Consider the following 17727-nt stretch of genomic DNA (forward strand, 5'->3'; position numbering starts at 1 on the left):
ATAATATTAGTAATTATTTATATTCTCATGATTTTATTAACATGCTAGTAAATACTATTGTCATTTTTATTTTAGATTATATTGTGACAGATAAGATCCACACATTTACATGCACATATATATATTATTGTTTAAGTTCCAATATTAATTTTTTTATATTTTTGCTGATAAATGAACTGTTGTAATCATCTTCGGCAAAATTAATCCCTAATGATTTCGTCATCAATAAGGAGACAAGCAATTTACCCTGTCTTTGCATGTGTTTTAGTGAAAGTAATATTTTTTTATTTTCTAATATATATATTAGAATGTCAAAAACTTGTAAAGTGTAAACTGCTATTTTATTAAAAATAGAACGACTTCCTTGTAAACGGTACAATCACTGAACTCAAATCAAATCGAAGAACTTAATTTAATTGTGTTTATCATCCAATCCTATTTAATATAGATAGAATCCTATTTAATACAGATAGATACCAATATAATTAACTTAAGAAAAGTGCAATTCATGAAAGCATTTTCCGAAAGTAACAAGAGTACAAATTAAGTTTATGAAAAGTATTTCTCCTATTTCTTGACCCAAAAAGATTTATTTAATTCCGAAAATAACCTTTAATCCAACAAGTCTTTTTACTTATCTAACCGCCTTAACTCCGTTTAAGCTCAGCTGACTTGGGCCAGAAGTACTTTACTCATCAACAACTGGTTTTTATAATATCACGGCGCGTTCACCACAACCGACTCTCTGCTCTTGCCACGTACCCTATAAATAAACTCATTTTACTCAGTCGGGCAATTCTCATTCGTCCTTTACAACGAACAAATCACCGCAGTGCACAGGAGACCCTAATTCATATTTACACAACTACCCCCAATCTTCTTGGTAAATACCAGATATATCCTTTCCATCGAAAACCAAAACTCAAGAACAGAGTGCGTTTTGTTCTTTTTTTCTCTACTCAGTTTTTCCCGAGTGTCTCTCCTTCCCAAATCTCATTCTCTCTCTCGTCTCTCTCGCCAGAGAGATTCGCACTTATTTATATACACAATTACAGTGCTTTGTATTTATATCGAGCTATTGAGATTCAATTGATTAGCGAAGACTATGACTATGCTAACTCAACAACCGTTAGATGTGAGTTTCTCAGCTTTCAATTTCGCATTGTGTTGTTATATATACGCGTAATTATACGTATACGACTGCGTGTATTGCTTCGTCGATGGATTTTGCATGAGGTTTGATTGTTCGCGTGATCCTCTAGGGTTTTGGTTTTGTACGGACGCTTTTGAATTGTTTCAATTTCGTAATTTGATCGCTGTAGGATTTCAAAATTAGGGTTTTGTTTAGTGGATTATAGTTAGGGTTTACTGGATCAGGTGGATTATTGATTATTAGTTAGTGTTTATGATAATTAATTTAATTAGTTATTTTTTTTTTGAATGAGTTTTAGCAAGAAGATGATGAGATGCTGGTGCCACATCAGGAGCTGGTTGAAGGCCCGCAGCCCGTTGAAGGTCCTCTTCTGGTTGAAGGGCCTCAGCCTATGGATGGTTTGTACTAATTGTAGTTTGCTTTTGAATTTAGGGATCAGTTTGTTAAAAGAGGTAACTTTTTATATGGTTGTGTGGTTGCTTGGTTCTTGATGTTATGTAATTGTTTAGTTGTAGCACAAACTGAGAGCACAAATGCTGTGGACAATCAAGCTGCTGATGAGCCACAGGCGTCTAGGTTCACGTGGACGATTGAGAACTTCTCCAGACTTAACACTAAGAAGCAGTATTCTGATGTTTTTGTAGTTGGTGGTTTTAAATGGTACTTTATTTTACTTGTAAATATATTAGTATACACTTGCATGCTTATTTTTTCGTGGCACATGACCTGAAAAATTTTCTTGGCACAGGCGTGTACTTATATTTCCTAAGGGTAACAATGTGGACCACCTGTCTATGTACCTAGATGTTGCAGATTCGTCAACATTGCCATATGGGTGGAGTAGATATGCACAGTTTAGTTTGGCTGTAGTTAATCAGATTCAACCGAAGTACACGCTAAAGAAAGGTATTTTTCAGAGTAGGCTACTTTTGGGTTATAGATAAACGCAAACATGTCTTTAGTCGAGTAGATATACATAACGTTCATGATTCTTTTCCTCTTTTCTTTTGCAGCAAGTGTTTATTATTTGGTGTATAGTCTGTTGTAGGCATAAGTGTGAAAATTTTAACAATAAAAGGATAAAAGAACAAAATTGGATATGGCTGCCATTTAACAAACAAACCCCCCCATCCTTTAATCAATATGTTGACTGTAATGCAAAAATTCAAGTTCTTTTTCTTGTTATGGTTCACCCAAACATACCATTTTTCCACTAAAATTCTCCTAAATAAATGGAAGAGGAGACTGACATTAGTTTGACTGCATACGGATACTGTGTGTGTAGATGACGTACTTTTTTTAGGTTCGACGTGTGAATCTTCGAAGTTGTAGCTAATTAATTTTTTATTGTACTTAGTTTTATCAGAGAATCCAATGAACCTATGTAGTGCCAGTAGCCAGTCCTTTTGTTTATGTAAATGGCAGCAAGTAATAGATTTATAATCTTAAATTTCATGAAGTGTTTGATTAAAGATGTATTTTTCAAATGTCTCTGTTGTTTGCTGCTTGAGCCATAATATGATTATATGCTTAAATGAAGTACAGTAACAGCATATCTAATATGCGCGGAAGCGTCTACTTTTAGCTGGCTACAGATGTAACGGTATGTAGACTGTATTAAGCTTACCATTTAAAAACGCGGTTATAAGGGGCTAATTAAGCTACAAGCGGCAAACCCTTAGATTTCAAAGGACTTCCGGCGAGGGATCTTATATTCAACATTTTACATATTTGCATGTAATCGAGCCAAGATTATATAGGTTTGATTGTGATAAAATTATCTTCCCTTTTCTTACGAGACCAAACGAAGTTATTATAGGACTTGTGACATCATGTTTGCCTTTTTTAGAAACTAAACACATATGTATTGGATTTGGTGTGGTATTAATGTACTTGTATTTAACTGAAAAATAAATTTTGGATGCTTGTAGATACTCAGCACCAATTTCATGCAAGGGAAAGTGATTGGGGCTTCACATCTTTTATGTCACTTAGTGAGCTCTATGATCCAAATAAAGGCTTCCTTGTAAATGATACATGCATTATTGAAGCTGATGTTGCTGTACGGAAGGTCGTTGACTACTGGACATATGATTCAAAGAAAGAGACTGGTTATGTTGGACTTAAAAACCAAGGAGCAACCTGTTACATGAATTCCCTCCTCCAGACTTTGTACCATATTCCTTATTTCAGGAAGGTTGGATGTGTTATACAGCATTTATCGCAATTCTTTTTTGCTTCTCTGGAAGATCTGTCACTTATAATTATTTTTATCAGGCTGTTTATCATATGCCAACAACAGAGAACGACATGCCATCAGGAAGCATTCCTCTTGCTCTACAGAGTTTGTTCTACAAGCTTCAATATAATGATACCAGTGTTGCAACCAAAGAACTGACCAAGTCTTTCGGGTGGGACACGTACGATTCATTCATGCAGCATGATGTTCAAGAACTTAACAGAGTGTTAAGTGAAAAGCTTGAAGACAAGATGAAGGTATCCTGTAGTTACTTATTAGTCTTAATGCCTTTCACTGTACATATTTATTTTTTCTTCCATTAAATTCTATCTCATTCTGTTTCAGGGAACGGTTGTGGAAGGGACAATACAGAAACTATTTGAAGGTCACCATATGAATTATATTGAATGCATCAATGTGGACTTTAAATCTACGAGAAAAGAATCATTCTATGGTACCAATTAATCCTAGTGGTTCAAGCAGTTTACCCTTGTATAACCATGCTGGTCGAATTGTTTATTGGTTTTTATTATTTTTTTGTCTGCAGATCTGCAACTTGATGTTAAAGGCTGTCGGGATGTCTATGCTTCCTTCGACAAGTATGTTGAGGTTGAGCGTCTTGAGGGTGATAACAAGTATCATGCTGAAGAACATGGCTTACAGGTTAGCTAATATTTGTATGGACGTTGTTTATACGGACCAGTTCCATGTCAGTGTCGGATGCTCTGAACATTACATAAAGTGTTCTTCCGCTCAGAGTATTTTTATTTTAAAGTTTTACTGTAGCATAAATCTTTTTTAAATTGTAGCAGCTTTTCTTAAGCATGAGTTTAGCTCAAAATAGTTGCATAGTTTTATCTGTCTTTCTTGTAGGCTTCACTGGGTTAGAAAGGCAATTAGAATGTAGCCTTCTTCATCGACAAGTGTGACATCTAATTAAGTTGATTGAAATTTGTGAAAGCTTAATTGATCAGAGTGTTGTGCATGTTTATCTCTGTTGAAGGGCAGGTAGTTAGGGTAATTGTAATTGAATTATGGAAGGGGAATGCTCTTGGATGTATGGAAGTGGAATTCCTTATATGATGTAAAGATTTTATCTTCTTACTTCTAGGTTGGGGATTTATCTAAGATCTCCAAAAAAAAGTATAGATAGTTTACACAGTCCAACTCTGTAGGAGTTTTGATGGTACCATCAGTCCCTTTAAAGCTCTATCTTTAATGTTTCTTTATTGCTAACATACAATTACCGAGAAATATTGAATTCCTTGTGTGGGCAACTGGTAAGGCTGTTTGGTATGGATATAAAACTTAATGGGAAGTACGAATATCCATTGAATATTTTATTGAATTATTTTTTCCATTTTAGATGGAAAGACATTGACATATCCTTCAATTTCAGGATGCCAAGAAGGGTGTCTTATTTATAGATTTCCCCCCTGTCTTACAACTTCAGTTGAAGCGTTTTGAATATGATTTCATGCGGGACACCATGGTAAAGGTAAAGTGATTTGAATTCTGAAATGTAATATATCCTTTTTGTTTTTTGTTGAGGCATATGCTAAACATCATGGATTTTTAATAATTTTATTTGCATGTTGTTGCTTATTTGGTGTTGCCAGATGTATTATTTTTTTGTTGATATGTAAATTTTTAAGGCAAAAACATTATCACTATTAATGAAATTGGTATATGCTGAATGAATTGACTTACATTAAAACATTAAGACAATTGTTTGTTATAGTATACCTATATAATATTCTTATGATGGTTAGATATATTTTTCGGCAGAACATCTTGGTTCACATATAATAGTGATAGCATTTGCATTTCATATATTGTTATATTGTAACTTGTTAAATTCTATCTTATCTGAACACATTCTGATATCATGCAAATCCAAGTTTCATCTTTATGTTTTTTACTTTGTTTGATTTTTAAAATTATCCTTCATATTTTCTTGCATTAATTTTTACTTGAATTAAATTGTGCAGATAAATGACCGCTATGAATTTCCTTTAGAGCTTGATCTTGACAGGGATGATGGAAAATATCTGTCCCCGGACGCGGATAGAAGTGTCCGCAATCTTTACACTCTTCATAGGTATGAATTTGATTACCTATTAGTGATGCTGATACTTGAAAGATCTGAGAACAATGGATGAATAAATTTCTGTAGAACGATAAAAAGATAGACTAGGTTATTTATCAGCGCAAGGAAAAAAGAATGGATCACTACGCACTGGCAAAGATACTTAATGCAATATTCGGCAATATCATAATAAAGTAACCATAAAATGTTGTATTACATCTTTTGCAAATTGTCTTCATTCTTTAAACTTCTAAAATCATTCCAATCTCAAGAGACATGCAATAATTATATCATTATAATTAAGCAATCATATTATGTTGGATCACATCTTTGCAATCAAGTAATCAAAATAGTGTTAACTCTGATCGCACAGTTGGTAGGTATTCACTTTTGTTAATAAAAATTGATAGCTATTAAAAAGTTATATATGGTCATTCTCCTCGGTTACTAGCTTTTAAGCGGCAATTTTCGAAAATAGATCGGATCTGAAAGAGAAGCACAAAACCAGCCCTTTGCTGGTAAGGGGGCTTAAGAGATTGCCTAAGAGCTTCTCATTGCATCTCCTGTACTTGTAGCCTAATGAGTAAAGGAAGTGTATATTATCTGTTTAAACAAAACAAGATGATAAATCAGTAAAAGTTTGTTTCTTCCTTCCTTCTTCTTCTTGTTTTTTTTTTTGCAATCACCCTACAGCGTAGTTTTTTTTTTGCAATTGCCCGTCACTGATTGTTCTTTGTGCTGTATTGTATATCCAAAGGTTAATTTACTCTTGATTATTCTTGTCTTTGGCAGTGTTTTGGTTCATAGTGGTGGAGTGCACGGAGGACATTATTATGCATTTATTAGACCGACTCTCTCTGATCAATGGTATATGATATATTCTGAAATAATAACTCTGTATGATATATTCTGAAATAACTTTGAATGATATATTACCTTGGTTTCGGTGTCTGTTGCAAGTATTCTGCATAGTTTGCTTCTTGTTTTTGCATGTATGTTTTGTTTATTGTGCTTTTTGGTCTGGCATCAGTCTTACTTTTGTTTACCACCTCTTTTAGGTTTAAATTTGATGATGAAAGGGTTACAAAGGAAGATATGAAGAGAGCGTTGGAAGAGCAATATGGCGGTGAGGAAGAGGTATTGTTATATATCTTTTCAGAGCTTAATTTGTTTGTTTTAATTTTGAAGTTCAATGCTCTAATTTCTTTTCCCCGGTTATCTTTGTCTATACCTGACAGCTGCCCCAGACCAATCCCGGTTTCAATAATGCCCCATTTAAGTTTACAAAATACTCCAATGCATATATGCTTGTGTATATACGTGAAAGTGACAAGGAGAAAATAATTTGTGATGTTGACGAGAAAGACATTGCAGAGCACCTTAGGGTATGTCACGTGCAGTGATAAAAACTCTTTGTTTTAATTTTCTTTATCAAAAACACATTGATTATGTCCACTCCTCCGTATTTTCACTAATCAGATAAGGCTGAAGAAAGAACAAGAGGAGAAGGAAGACAAAAGGAGATATAAAGCACAAGCACACCTTTATACCATAATCAAGGTGAAGATATTTAATTTTCTGCTTCCCTTTTTTCTTTGGAATAGGATAAGAATCTGTTCCTGTGACCAACTTTTTTTGCTGAAATATGTGATTTGAATATCCAGGTTGCCCGTGATGAGGACCTGATGGAACAGATCGGAAAGGATATCTATTTTGATCTTGTAGATCATGATAAAGTGCGGAGTTTTCGCATTCAAAAGAATCTCTCATTTGCCTCTGTCAAGGTTATATATAGTATTTTGTTATTGTTATATGCTCGAGCATTCCCTAGTTTCGTATTTAATTTGTGCATCTCTAATGCACTGTAGATGTATAATCAGTCTTGTACCTTTATTTACTGCTAAAACAGCCTTTATTGGTCAAGGAGGTAAGTCTATTCTGTGGAAACTATCACTTGGAAGCCAGGGTGGTGTTGGCTTCATAACTGAAAAAATGTTTGTTTTTTTTTTTTTTTTGGGTTTTAAAAGCAGAAATTCGATTTTCAGAAAGCAACTGTGGTGTTTTGTCCAGTTCTAAAAACAGTTTTCAGAAAGCAACTGTGGTGTTTTGTCCAGTTTAAAAAAAAAAAGAAATTAGAAAATATATAACTAGAAAACAGTTTTTAAAAATAGAAAACGTGAAAATGTTGTTTCCTGAAGGCAAAAAACAATAACCGAGAACAATGCAGAACACCATCTAGATATTCCTACTAATATGTCTTGGGCTACACTGGGCTTGCAAATTAGGTTGAACTTGAGAGAGAGAGTGCTTGAAGGTAGGAGCTAACATCCTATTGGAAGTCTAGTTAGTCAGAATTTGAAATACGTAGGAAGTAGATATGATTGTTTGGTTGACATGTAGGTATCTAAATTCCTAGGAGTCGCAAGTAAGCAGCAGGTGGGGTGGGCAAGTAGTTTACTATATTATGTGGGTATTCACATTTCAAAGGAAGTTGTAGCTCCCTTTTGTCAACCAAACATCTTTGCTAGTGAGTGCTTCCCAGGAAGTCGAAATTTCTAGGTATTCATATGTCAACCAAACATGCGGAGTCGAGAGCTGTTGTCAGGATTTGATCTTTTTATCAGTTCCTCTACGGGGAGATTATATGCAATTTAGTGTTTGTTGCACACTGATAATGCTATATGTTCTGAGATCAGGCTGTACCTGGGTCAGATGTTCAGTTTGCAATTCCAAGACAAATCTTAGAAATTGTTCCCCACTATTTTTGGATCAATTGTTGTTTGTAATGTATGTTCTCAGATATAACCCACCATCATTTTCTTGTTTCGAATTGTCTGAATCCCTGTTTGCGGTATTGGGTATTGGTTATCTTTCAAGTAATGCTTCAGTGTCCCCTGGCTTCTCTAATTATAATTATTTATTTTTGTTTGAGGCAAACTGAATATTTAAGGTTAATGGAGTAGTTGATAAGTATAGCCTTATAGGAGTATTGTTGATGCTGTAAGTAGCTGATCATCACTATGTGCGTATTACACGAGTTGTTTATAGTTTAAAGGTGTTGTATACTTGTTCGAATCAGTGTTTTTATCTTCCAATACCAACCTATGTCTTTTTAATTTCCTAATATGAAAATCAATTGATTTTAATTGCTTCACTAATATAGTTGTGCCTCTCCAATTACAAAAAGATCTTCATTCTTTTTTTTGTGTCAAATTGTGTAGTTGATGCTTTACTGGTCTCCTTGCCTAGTCCGAAAGCCGTAGCCATCCCAACTTGTTTTAGATATCTATCTTGTATATTATCATGCGGTTATTTTCTCGTGCCTTGAAAATTTTACGCTTTACTTGTTTGCTTTAGTGATAGATTAAAAGCAACTTATGTTACTTGCTCTATTTAATTAAGTAATGTCACGATATGCCTGAGGCAAGCGGAAGCCTTGAATTATATTGACTTTGTCTATCTAACATTCTTATGTTCTGTATGATATGTCCCTTATTAATTTGCAGTTCCTTGTAGAATGCTTATAGTTGTCATATGCAGGAGGAGGTTGCCAAAGAATTTGGTATACCTGTTCAGTTCCAACGATTCTGGATCTGGGCTAAGAGGCAAAACCATACATACCGTCCCAATCGACCATTGACTCCACAGGAAGAAGCACAAACGGTAAATACTGAGCTTATGATTCTGCTAGTTAAAGTTGACTTGAATTCATGTAAGTCTTGTGCTGCAAGTTGTTATTCTTTGATATGTGATCTGAAGAATTTGTCACAGAAACTATCTGGTTAAATAATGGAGAATGCTTGTAGCACATGAGTATAAACATTTGCATGTGATTGATCTTCTACTATTGAGTATGTAATAGAAGTAGATCCATAGAGCTATGTATACTAGGAGTTAGCTCTTTATTTGTGCTCTTTGTCAATGTGTTTGAATGGAATTTACTTCTCTCTTCTCCTAAAATGCTATTATCCTCCAACCCCTTATCATATGATTTATGTAACAAACATGAGGGATGCTAGCTTTGTCTCCGTCTGTCATGGTTAGACCGATACTTGATCATCATGGATGTCAGTGTTATATATCTTAGATTGTAAACAAGCTTTCGTATGCTGAGTAGTGCTAGTTGCATCTGGCTCCCGTTATCAGAAGTAATGACCTACATGTTGTAAATGCAGGTTGGTCAACTAAGGGAGGTTTCTAACAAGAACCACACTGCTGAATTGAAATTGTTTCTGGAAATTGAGACTGGGCAGGTATTGGTGCACTTTCAATTTGGCACTTACCAAAGTTATTAATGGCCTTTGTTAAAACGACAGTTTTGCACAATTTGCAGGATCGACTGCCTATATCACCACCAGACAAGAGTAAAGAGGATATACTTCTTTTCTTTAAGCTTTATGATCCTAAGAAAGAAGAGCTTCGGTAATTCCTCTGATTTGCATTATAACAATATTATATCTACAGCTATGACAATTCTTGCTCATCAGATTTGCATTTGTAATGTACATAGGTCATTGTATGATTGCATTAATATGGAAATTATCTCTTACTTGTCTTACTATTTGTATTGTTGACTGCTGTTTTTTTTTAACCCATGTCATGTGTTCAGATATGTTGGTAGGCTTTTTGTTAAGAGTACAGGAAAGCCAATTGAGATCTTGACAAAACTGAATCAAATGGCTGGCTTTGATGCTGATGAGGAAATTGAATTGTTTGAGGTTTGTTTTCAAAGTCAAGTTCTATTGATTCTTTGGCGGCCTGTTAATTTTTCATGGTCAGAGTACACCAAATATATTGCACTCAGTGGTTTAATCATAAAAACGCCGAAGGTTTTATACAATAAATGCTTTTTAAAATAAATGAATATCACAATGGTTTTTAGATATGTATGGAACCCCTAGTTTTTATATATTAACTAATGTTCATTGACTTAATGTATGATCGGTTCAGGAGGTTAAATTTGAGCCATGTGTGATGTGTGAACGACTTGATAAGAGAGCTTCATTTCGATTGAGCCAGGTATGTTTTATTGCAGTTGGTCAAATTGATTTTTGGCCGAGACGCCTTGCATGTATCATTAATAATTGTCTGCAGATCGAAGACGGGGACATAATTTGCTTCCAGAAATGCCCTCAGCCTCAAAACGAAGAGGAGTATAGATATCCAGATGTTCCTTCATTTTTGGAATATGTTAAAAATCGTCAGGTATATCTTGCTTAAGCTTTTCAGTTTTGTATAGATTGCAGATTGTGTATTGAAATCCACCTTTTGTTCAATCAAATAAAATAAATTTGTTACTGAAGAAATATATCGCTTTCCATAGAAATTAACACTTAATTGACTGAATGCGGACAATAGAATTTGTACCAAAAAGAAAGAAGAAAATGTGGCAAAATAAATCAGACTTGATTGCTTAAATGATATCTTTTAAAGTTCGTAATATTATGAAGAAACTGTTTTGTTTAAAGAAGGAAAAAACGGAATTTGTTTACAAAACTCATGTGTTACTGAGACTGGGGGGTTCATGTCATTCTAAGTTAATTAGTGATCTGCTTGAAACAATTGAGTTCTTTTGTTCGATTATATTGCGGTGAGGTTGATTTTAGGAGAGCTATGTATGCCCTTTGTTTATGTGGTCTTATGCTTTAAGTTTGTCCATGTTCATGCGTTTTAATTCTTTGCAGATTGTACATTTTCGATCTCTGGAGAGGCCCAAGGAGGATGATTTCTGTTTAGAATTGTGAGCAGAGCAACCTTATGTTATATTCTTCTTTTGCTCCAAATCCAATAATAGCTGATATAATTTCTTGTGAACTGTAAGGTCTAAATCGCATACCTATGATGATGTCGTCGAAAGAGTGGCTCGGAGGCTAGGACTGGAAGATCCTTCCAAGATCAGACTTACTCCTCATAACTGCTATTCTCAGCAACCTAAACCCCATCCAATTAAGTATAGAGTAGCAGAACATCTTTTAGACATGCTGGTGCACTATAATCAGGTTGCTGCATAACTTTTGCCTCTATAAATTTATATAGTTGTATGGTTCTGTTTATGATTTACACAACACAACTAAATGTTAGGTACTGATATATATGTATGAGGGGAAAGTGTAAGTGATAACATTATGATTGTGTCAAGCTTACAGATCTTTACTTTCATCTGAACAGATCTCTGATATTCTGTACTATGAAGTTCTTGATATCCCTCTGCCAGAATTGCAGTGTCTTAAAACCCTGAAGGTTGCTTTCCACCATGCAAGCAAGGATGAGGTGAGTGTGGACATACATTTTTGTTTTGTGCTCAAGTTATATAAAGTTTCTTCTGGCTATAATGTGTATTACATTATCTTTCCAGGTGGTTATCCATAACATCCGTCTGCCCAAACAAAGCACCGTAGGTGATGTGCTTAATGAAATTAAAACAAAGGTAGATTTGTGTTGCTCCCAACACGCTCTTAAATCCTTTGTTGTGCTGCTACCTCGATGGTTATTTATCAGAAGCTCTCCCTCATTAACATTACTCATATCTCTTGTTCTACACTTCTTTCTGGTTAATACAGAAACTTTTGAATGTTTCCCTTTTTAATGACGGGGAATTTAAGTGATGAATGTATATATAGGCTATTGCTCCACAAAGAACACCCTTGTGTAAAAAACACTGTAGAGTCTAACCTAAAATTTCATTTGGATTTTAGTTATAAGTAAAGTTTTTATTGTCATAATAATAGATTCTAACATGGCAAGAAAAACATTGGAAAGTACGTAAGTTCTTCCAAAGGAAATTTGCGATAGCAATACATATTGTAATACAAAACATGTTTTGCTTGCAAAATTTACATAATTTTCAAGATTTTCCATGAGCTAATGGTTTTTATAGAATATGTTTTACATAACAGTAAGTTCTACAATGTTTTATTTGCAGAATATGTAGACTCCGATGAAAACAGTGGTCTCCCTAGGATTTACTATACATGTATAGACAAATGATCAAGTAGAAACCACTTAAATAGAAACTAAATAGAAACCAAGAGAAATTCCTTTATAGAACATCACCCACCTGGGGCCCACCCCTGTTTCCGCTCAATCAACCTAAGGCCCTCTGGAATCTCACAAAGATCCCAACAAACCTTGGAAAGGCTTCAGACCGAGGGCCCCCACTAAGCCCCACCTCATGATCCATTCTTGGGCCCCACAACCCTTCCCATTGCATTGGTTTCTATTTAACTGGTTTATTTTGGAATAGGACCCTAGACACACACACACCCACAGAGAGAGAGAGAGAGAGAGAGAGAGAGAGAGAGAGAGACATATATAATATTAATTAGTGTATATATTTAGTTTGGATTATACAACTTTTCTTGGGAAAAACTATTGATTGAAATATTCTTGGGATATCGTATAATCTTTGCTTGAATTTTTGTTTTTTTATATTTATTATTGCTTAATATTTTTCGTGCAATAGTAGCCCTCTTTGCATGTAAACATTATATAATATGATCATTGTTGTCACGGTGCTCGACTAGTCGCGACCAGTCGACTAGTTGGGTTGAGAAAATCGACTGGAGAGGTGGACTTGCGAATTGTCGACTAGTCGGTCAACTTGGTCGACCAGTCGGTCGACTTAACGACTAGTCGGTCGACAATTGCAAAATTCAATGAAAAAAAAAAAAATCTATGAACCTGCTCAAAATTAATTGAACATGTTAATCTAAGTTTATAGATCTTTGTGTGTGTATGTGTTTATGTATGCATAAGTTGATTAAATTGAATATACATGTAGTATAATCTGTTTGTATATTGGTATAGTTAATGTGTGTAGTGTGTTAATGTGTGTACATGAAAGGGGAAATAGATATATTTGTAACTAAGATATCTATTTTGTGATTGATATACATATGATTAGTTATAGGAAACCACGCGCGCGCGCGTGTGTGTGTGTGTGTATTATTTAATTAACTTTTCGACTAGTCGTACTAGTCGATAAGCTGGATACTCGACTCGACTTATCGACATGACAACCATGAATATAATAGTCTTTCTTTGGTGTCCTTTCCATTTTTTATCACAACTGGATCATACACTATTGCTGCATTGTTATTGTAATATTGTTTCACGGTGTAAAATGACTTCTGCAATTATATTTTTGTTCCTTTCTTCCTTTTGCAGGTGGAGTTATCTCATGCAAATGCGGAACTTAGGCTTCTTGAAGTGTTCTATCACAAGATTTACAAGGTATAAAAAATACGGTTATGGTTTATTATGCTTTTGTGGGCCCCTTCAACAGTTCATCTTTTTAGTAAAAATACAAATAGTTGTTTGTGCCAATTATAACATATTTGATTAGCTTTTAATATAGTGTTTGACATTTATTACTAACCGGATTTTTTGTTTCCTCTTTTTTTTTGCTAGATTTTTCCTTTGAATGAAAAAATTGAGAATATAAATGACCAATATTGGACATTGAGAGCAGAGGAGGTGAGTTCCCTTTCTTTTTCCTTTATCATTCTATGTTTAATGTTTGAAAAAGGGTTGTTTTTTTTTTTTGTGTGGAGTTGAGTGCATTTTTTGTGTACATTACCAACATTATCCCCAAAATGTTCTCTCGGCTTTGCTTCCTTGAATCTTTTTTATCGTAGGTACATTTATAAATTAATTGTTTTCCTCGTAAAACAGATACCAGAAGAAGAAAAGAACCTTGGTCCTCTTGATCGCCTGATACATGTTTACCACTTCAGAAAAGAGACTGCGCAGAATCAAATGGTAATAAAGATTAAATGCAAAATACCAAAAATTGTTGTAATAGGTTCTTAGCCGTATTTTTCTGCTTAGTTTTAACTTCTAATTATAGATATCTAGGAGAATTAATATGAAATACTTTGGTATTAACAGCAAGTACAAAATTTTGGGGAGCCGTTTTTCTTGGTCATTCATGATGGTGAAACTTTGGCAGAAGTTAAAATGCGTATACAAAAGAAATTGCAGGTTCCAGATGAGGAGTTTTCAAAGGTATAACTTTTCCTCCTAGCATCTCAATATTTGATTCAAGATTAAGTCAAGTGTAGATGCAACTGCATTATTTTCAATCAGAAGTGACTCTTTCCTCTTTTTTTTATGTGGGATTTCTCTGGGGTAAAATAGTGGAAATTCGCATTTTTGTCATTGGGAAGGCCAGAGTATTTGCTGGACACAGATGTTGTATCTAGCCGTTTCCAGGTACACATAATATCTTTTGTATGTATTATCGTAGATGCCTTAATATTCCAAGTAATTTGATCATATTCTTTTCCTTTTCTGGATGAATGTGATCAACTGGATCTGTAAAATGATAAATTTTTGGAGTTGCATACTTTGTGAATGATTGGGAGTAGTCCTGTCATTATGCCAACATCAAATTAACATGTGAATTTTGAACTCAAAAGTGAGTTAGCTTTTAGAAGTGAAATAGGTTTGCATATATTGGAGATAGGATGTTTGCTTAATCTGGACAATTGCTAATTTTTTGGGTTTCGTATATCGGGAATTGGATGTTTGCTTAATCTGGACATTTGCTCTTTCTTGTAATGTTCATCATTGTAGAGAAGGGATGTTTATGGAGCTTGGGAGCAATATCTTGGGTTGGAGCACTCTGATACTACTCCTAAAAGGGCTTTTGCCGCGAATCAGGTATGTTTGATATTATTTCACTCTGAACCACCACTTTGAGGAACTTATATTGGGACGTCTAGTGATAGCTGAGTGTGTCGCATATAGTGATATTCAATTCTTTATATTTTATGTTTATATATTGTGATTAATCCTGACAAAATATATATTGTGATTAATCATTATATATGAAAAATTGCAATTTTGTTTTTTAAACATGAAATAAGTTGGATTTGTTCGATCACTAATTTAGTGCTTTTTTGCCATATATATTTGCAGAACCGGCACACTTATGAGAAGCCTGTCAAAATATACAACTAGATCTTCAACCAACAACAGTGCTTGGTAGAATTTCTATCCTCTTGGATCATATCAACAGTTTAGAGAAAAAGATAGGAGGATAAAGCAACAAGATACTTTAGCAGGACGTTCTCTTTTCCAGATTTTTCTTCTCGTTTTCCCTTTTCCAGCTAGATTGTGTAGTTATCTTTTTTATGCTTTGTAGGCTATGATTTTTTATTATTTTTATTTTGACTTGGGCGGGAAAGTAGGAGGGTTCCCCTCATATCGATCCTGCTTTTTCATTAGCCCGCTTAGGCTTATCGACTCCTTGACTTTCTGGTCCTATATCAAGGCACTGAGTTTCCTGGAGAGGTTTGGGCCCTCAGTATCCAGTTCCTGTTGTAGTTTAGCCAGGTACATAGAAAGATTTTGGTTGAATGGAGTGTAATCTGGGTATAGGTGGTGCCTTTTCGTCAGGCCCTCTGTCATCTGTTAAGAGGGAGGTTTTGTACAACGATTGGCCATTGGCTGGATTGGAAGTAGATATGTTATGATTGTGTAAAGGTACAAGGATTCTGTTCAGAAGTCAATTAAGTCTTTATCTTATGGTTCTATCTTTATTATATTGTTTTGTAAAACATGAAATTTTTAATAAGCTGCTTGTATAAAACCTGAATGAAACGTTACATTTCTTTGTATATTTCTTCCTCCCTATTAATTTTGTTTATATTCTTAATTTGTCACAAACGGTGAAGCCAAAACATGGCGAGTACTCTGTATGAGAGGGCGACATGTGAGTACTCTGTATGAGAGGGCAAGAATGTTGTGCAACCAAGTGGGATGTAGGCTCTAGGTTTCTGTCATGTTTCGATAAATTATGCCACTCGGCTACTAGTAGAAGCCTCATTAATCTTGTTGACATGAAGTGGATGATTTTCCAGTAGAAACATGGGGCGTGGCAACCAAAAGAAAGATTTTACAATTCAAAGGCATAAATGTGAAAAGTATAGCTTATTTTTTTTATTTTCTCTCACTTTCATGAACAGTTTTTGGGCATTTTAAACAAATGGAGACGTGAGTTTGAGTTTGAGTGTCAGAGTGAATGTGTTTGAGCTTGAGCATGTCAACTGGTTTCGAAGTGTCGATTCAATCTGTGCGTATGCTGCTAATTGCTAAACGCAGAACACAGCCACGGAGGCCGGAGCATAGTGTGATTGTCAGTTATCATTTTTAATATTAACTAGCGTTTAACCGGTGAAGCACGGGCGGATATATAATTCGTAATTTATTATTTATAATTTAAATTTTAACATCATTTTATTAGTATTTTAATATTAATGGATTGAATTTTAATTAAATTATATTATTCAACTAACTATATTTTCTCTCGATTACTTAAAAATGGACAAACCCTAATATATATATATATATATATATATATATATATATATATATATATATATTAGGATTTTAGTACATTTAATCCGAATTTAGTACACGTAGATTTAAAAATAAAAAAATCAGAAAATTCTAATCTTTTTCAAACATAGCCGATCGTGTAATACCTTTGAAAGATTCGGCAATCTAATCAATCGAATTTCAACGTAATTTTGTGATCTTAGTTTTTTTAACAATAATAACTTTTAATATTAGATTTAGAAAGGGTTATGTAATGGTTATATTGAAATAGAACACGTTAAAGTTAAAAAGAGTTATACGAAAGTTCTTGTTAAAAAAAGATATTCCAAATTGTATATTTATAATTTTATTTATAACATCATTATAATTTTTTTAATGAAATATTATATGATAATATATTGTTAGGAGTGTTTTTAGTATTTGAAACTGTTTATTATACTAATAGATTCCACATTTGTAGACTTGTAGTACCAAAAGGACAGTACCAAACCAAAAAATATAACTAAAATCTTGGATTACAAATTATACCCATGTTGGCTTATTATAGTATAGTATAGATGACTCTCTTCGTCATAAATATGGACTCACGGTTCTGATTTATGTTTGAGAGAAATAATATGGTAAGTATTTTAAATATCTTATAAATTATTTAAAGATAAATTATGAAATGATACATAAGTCAATTGGTTAATCTTATTGTTCAGAGATGAGGACTTATTTTTGTAGAGAAATATATTTTTAAAAAAATCCCGAAACAAATCATTTTTTTTCAAATAATGAATATAAAATATTTATTTAATATTTGTAAAAAATTATAAAATACATAAGTCAATTGGTTAATCTTATTGTTCAGAGATAAGGACTTATTTTTGGAGAGAAATATATAAAGTTCTTTTTTTCCTG

General features: G+C 33.9%; 1 protein-coding gene across 1 annotated transcript; it reads left to right on the plus strand.

The window, feature by feature from the left end:
• The first annotated feature begins 924 nt into the window (after positions 1 to 924).
• On the plus strand, positions 925 to 16103 carry LOC108218412 (ubiquitin C-terminal hydrolase 12). Its single transcript, XM_017391335.2, has 32 exons — positions 925 to 1135; positions 1452 to 1551; positions 1663 to 1813; positions 1902 to 2059; positions 3085 to 3350; positions 3431 to 3649; positions 3738 to 3846; positions 3940 to 4055; positions 4792 to 4890; positions 5384 to 5493; positions 6274 to 6348; positions 6540 to 6618; positions 6720 to 6866; positions 6961 to 7041; positions 7146 to 7265; positions 9022 to 9144; positions 9657 to 9734; positions 9815 to 9903; positions 10091 to 10199; positions 10432 to 10500; positions 10576 to 10686; positions 11166 to 11221; positions 11303 to 11480; positions 11650 to 11751; positions 11837 to 11908; positions 13648 to 13713; positions 13891 to 13956; positions 14155 to 14241; positions 14371 to 14487; positions 14620 to 14694; positions 15058 to 15144; positions 15403 to 16103. Exons 1-32 carry the CDS (start codon positions 1106 to 1108, stop codon positions 15442 to 15444), a joined length of 3387 nt encoding a protein of 1128 aa, XP_017246824.1. The 5' UTR covers positions 925 to 1105; the 3' UTR covers positions 15445 to 16103.
• Positions 16104 to 17727: the final 1624 nt, after the last annotated feature.

Source organism: Daucus carota, chromosome 4 (genome assembly GCF_001625215.2).
Source record: "Daucus carota subsp. sativus chromosome 4, DH1 v3.0, whole genome shotgun sequence".
Taxonomy (NCBI): Eukaryota; Viridiplantae; Streptophyta; class Magnoliopsida; order Apiales; family Apiaceae; genus Daucus; species Daucus carota.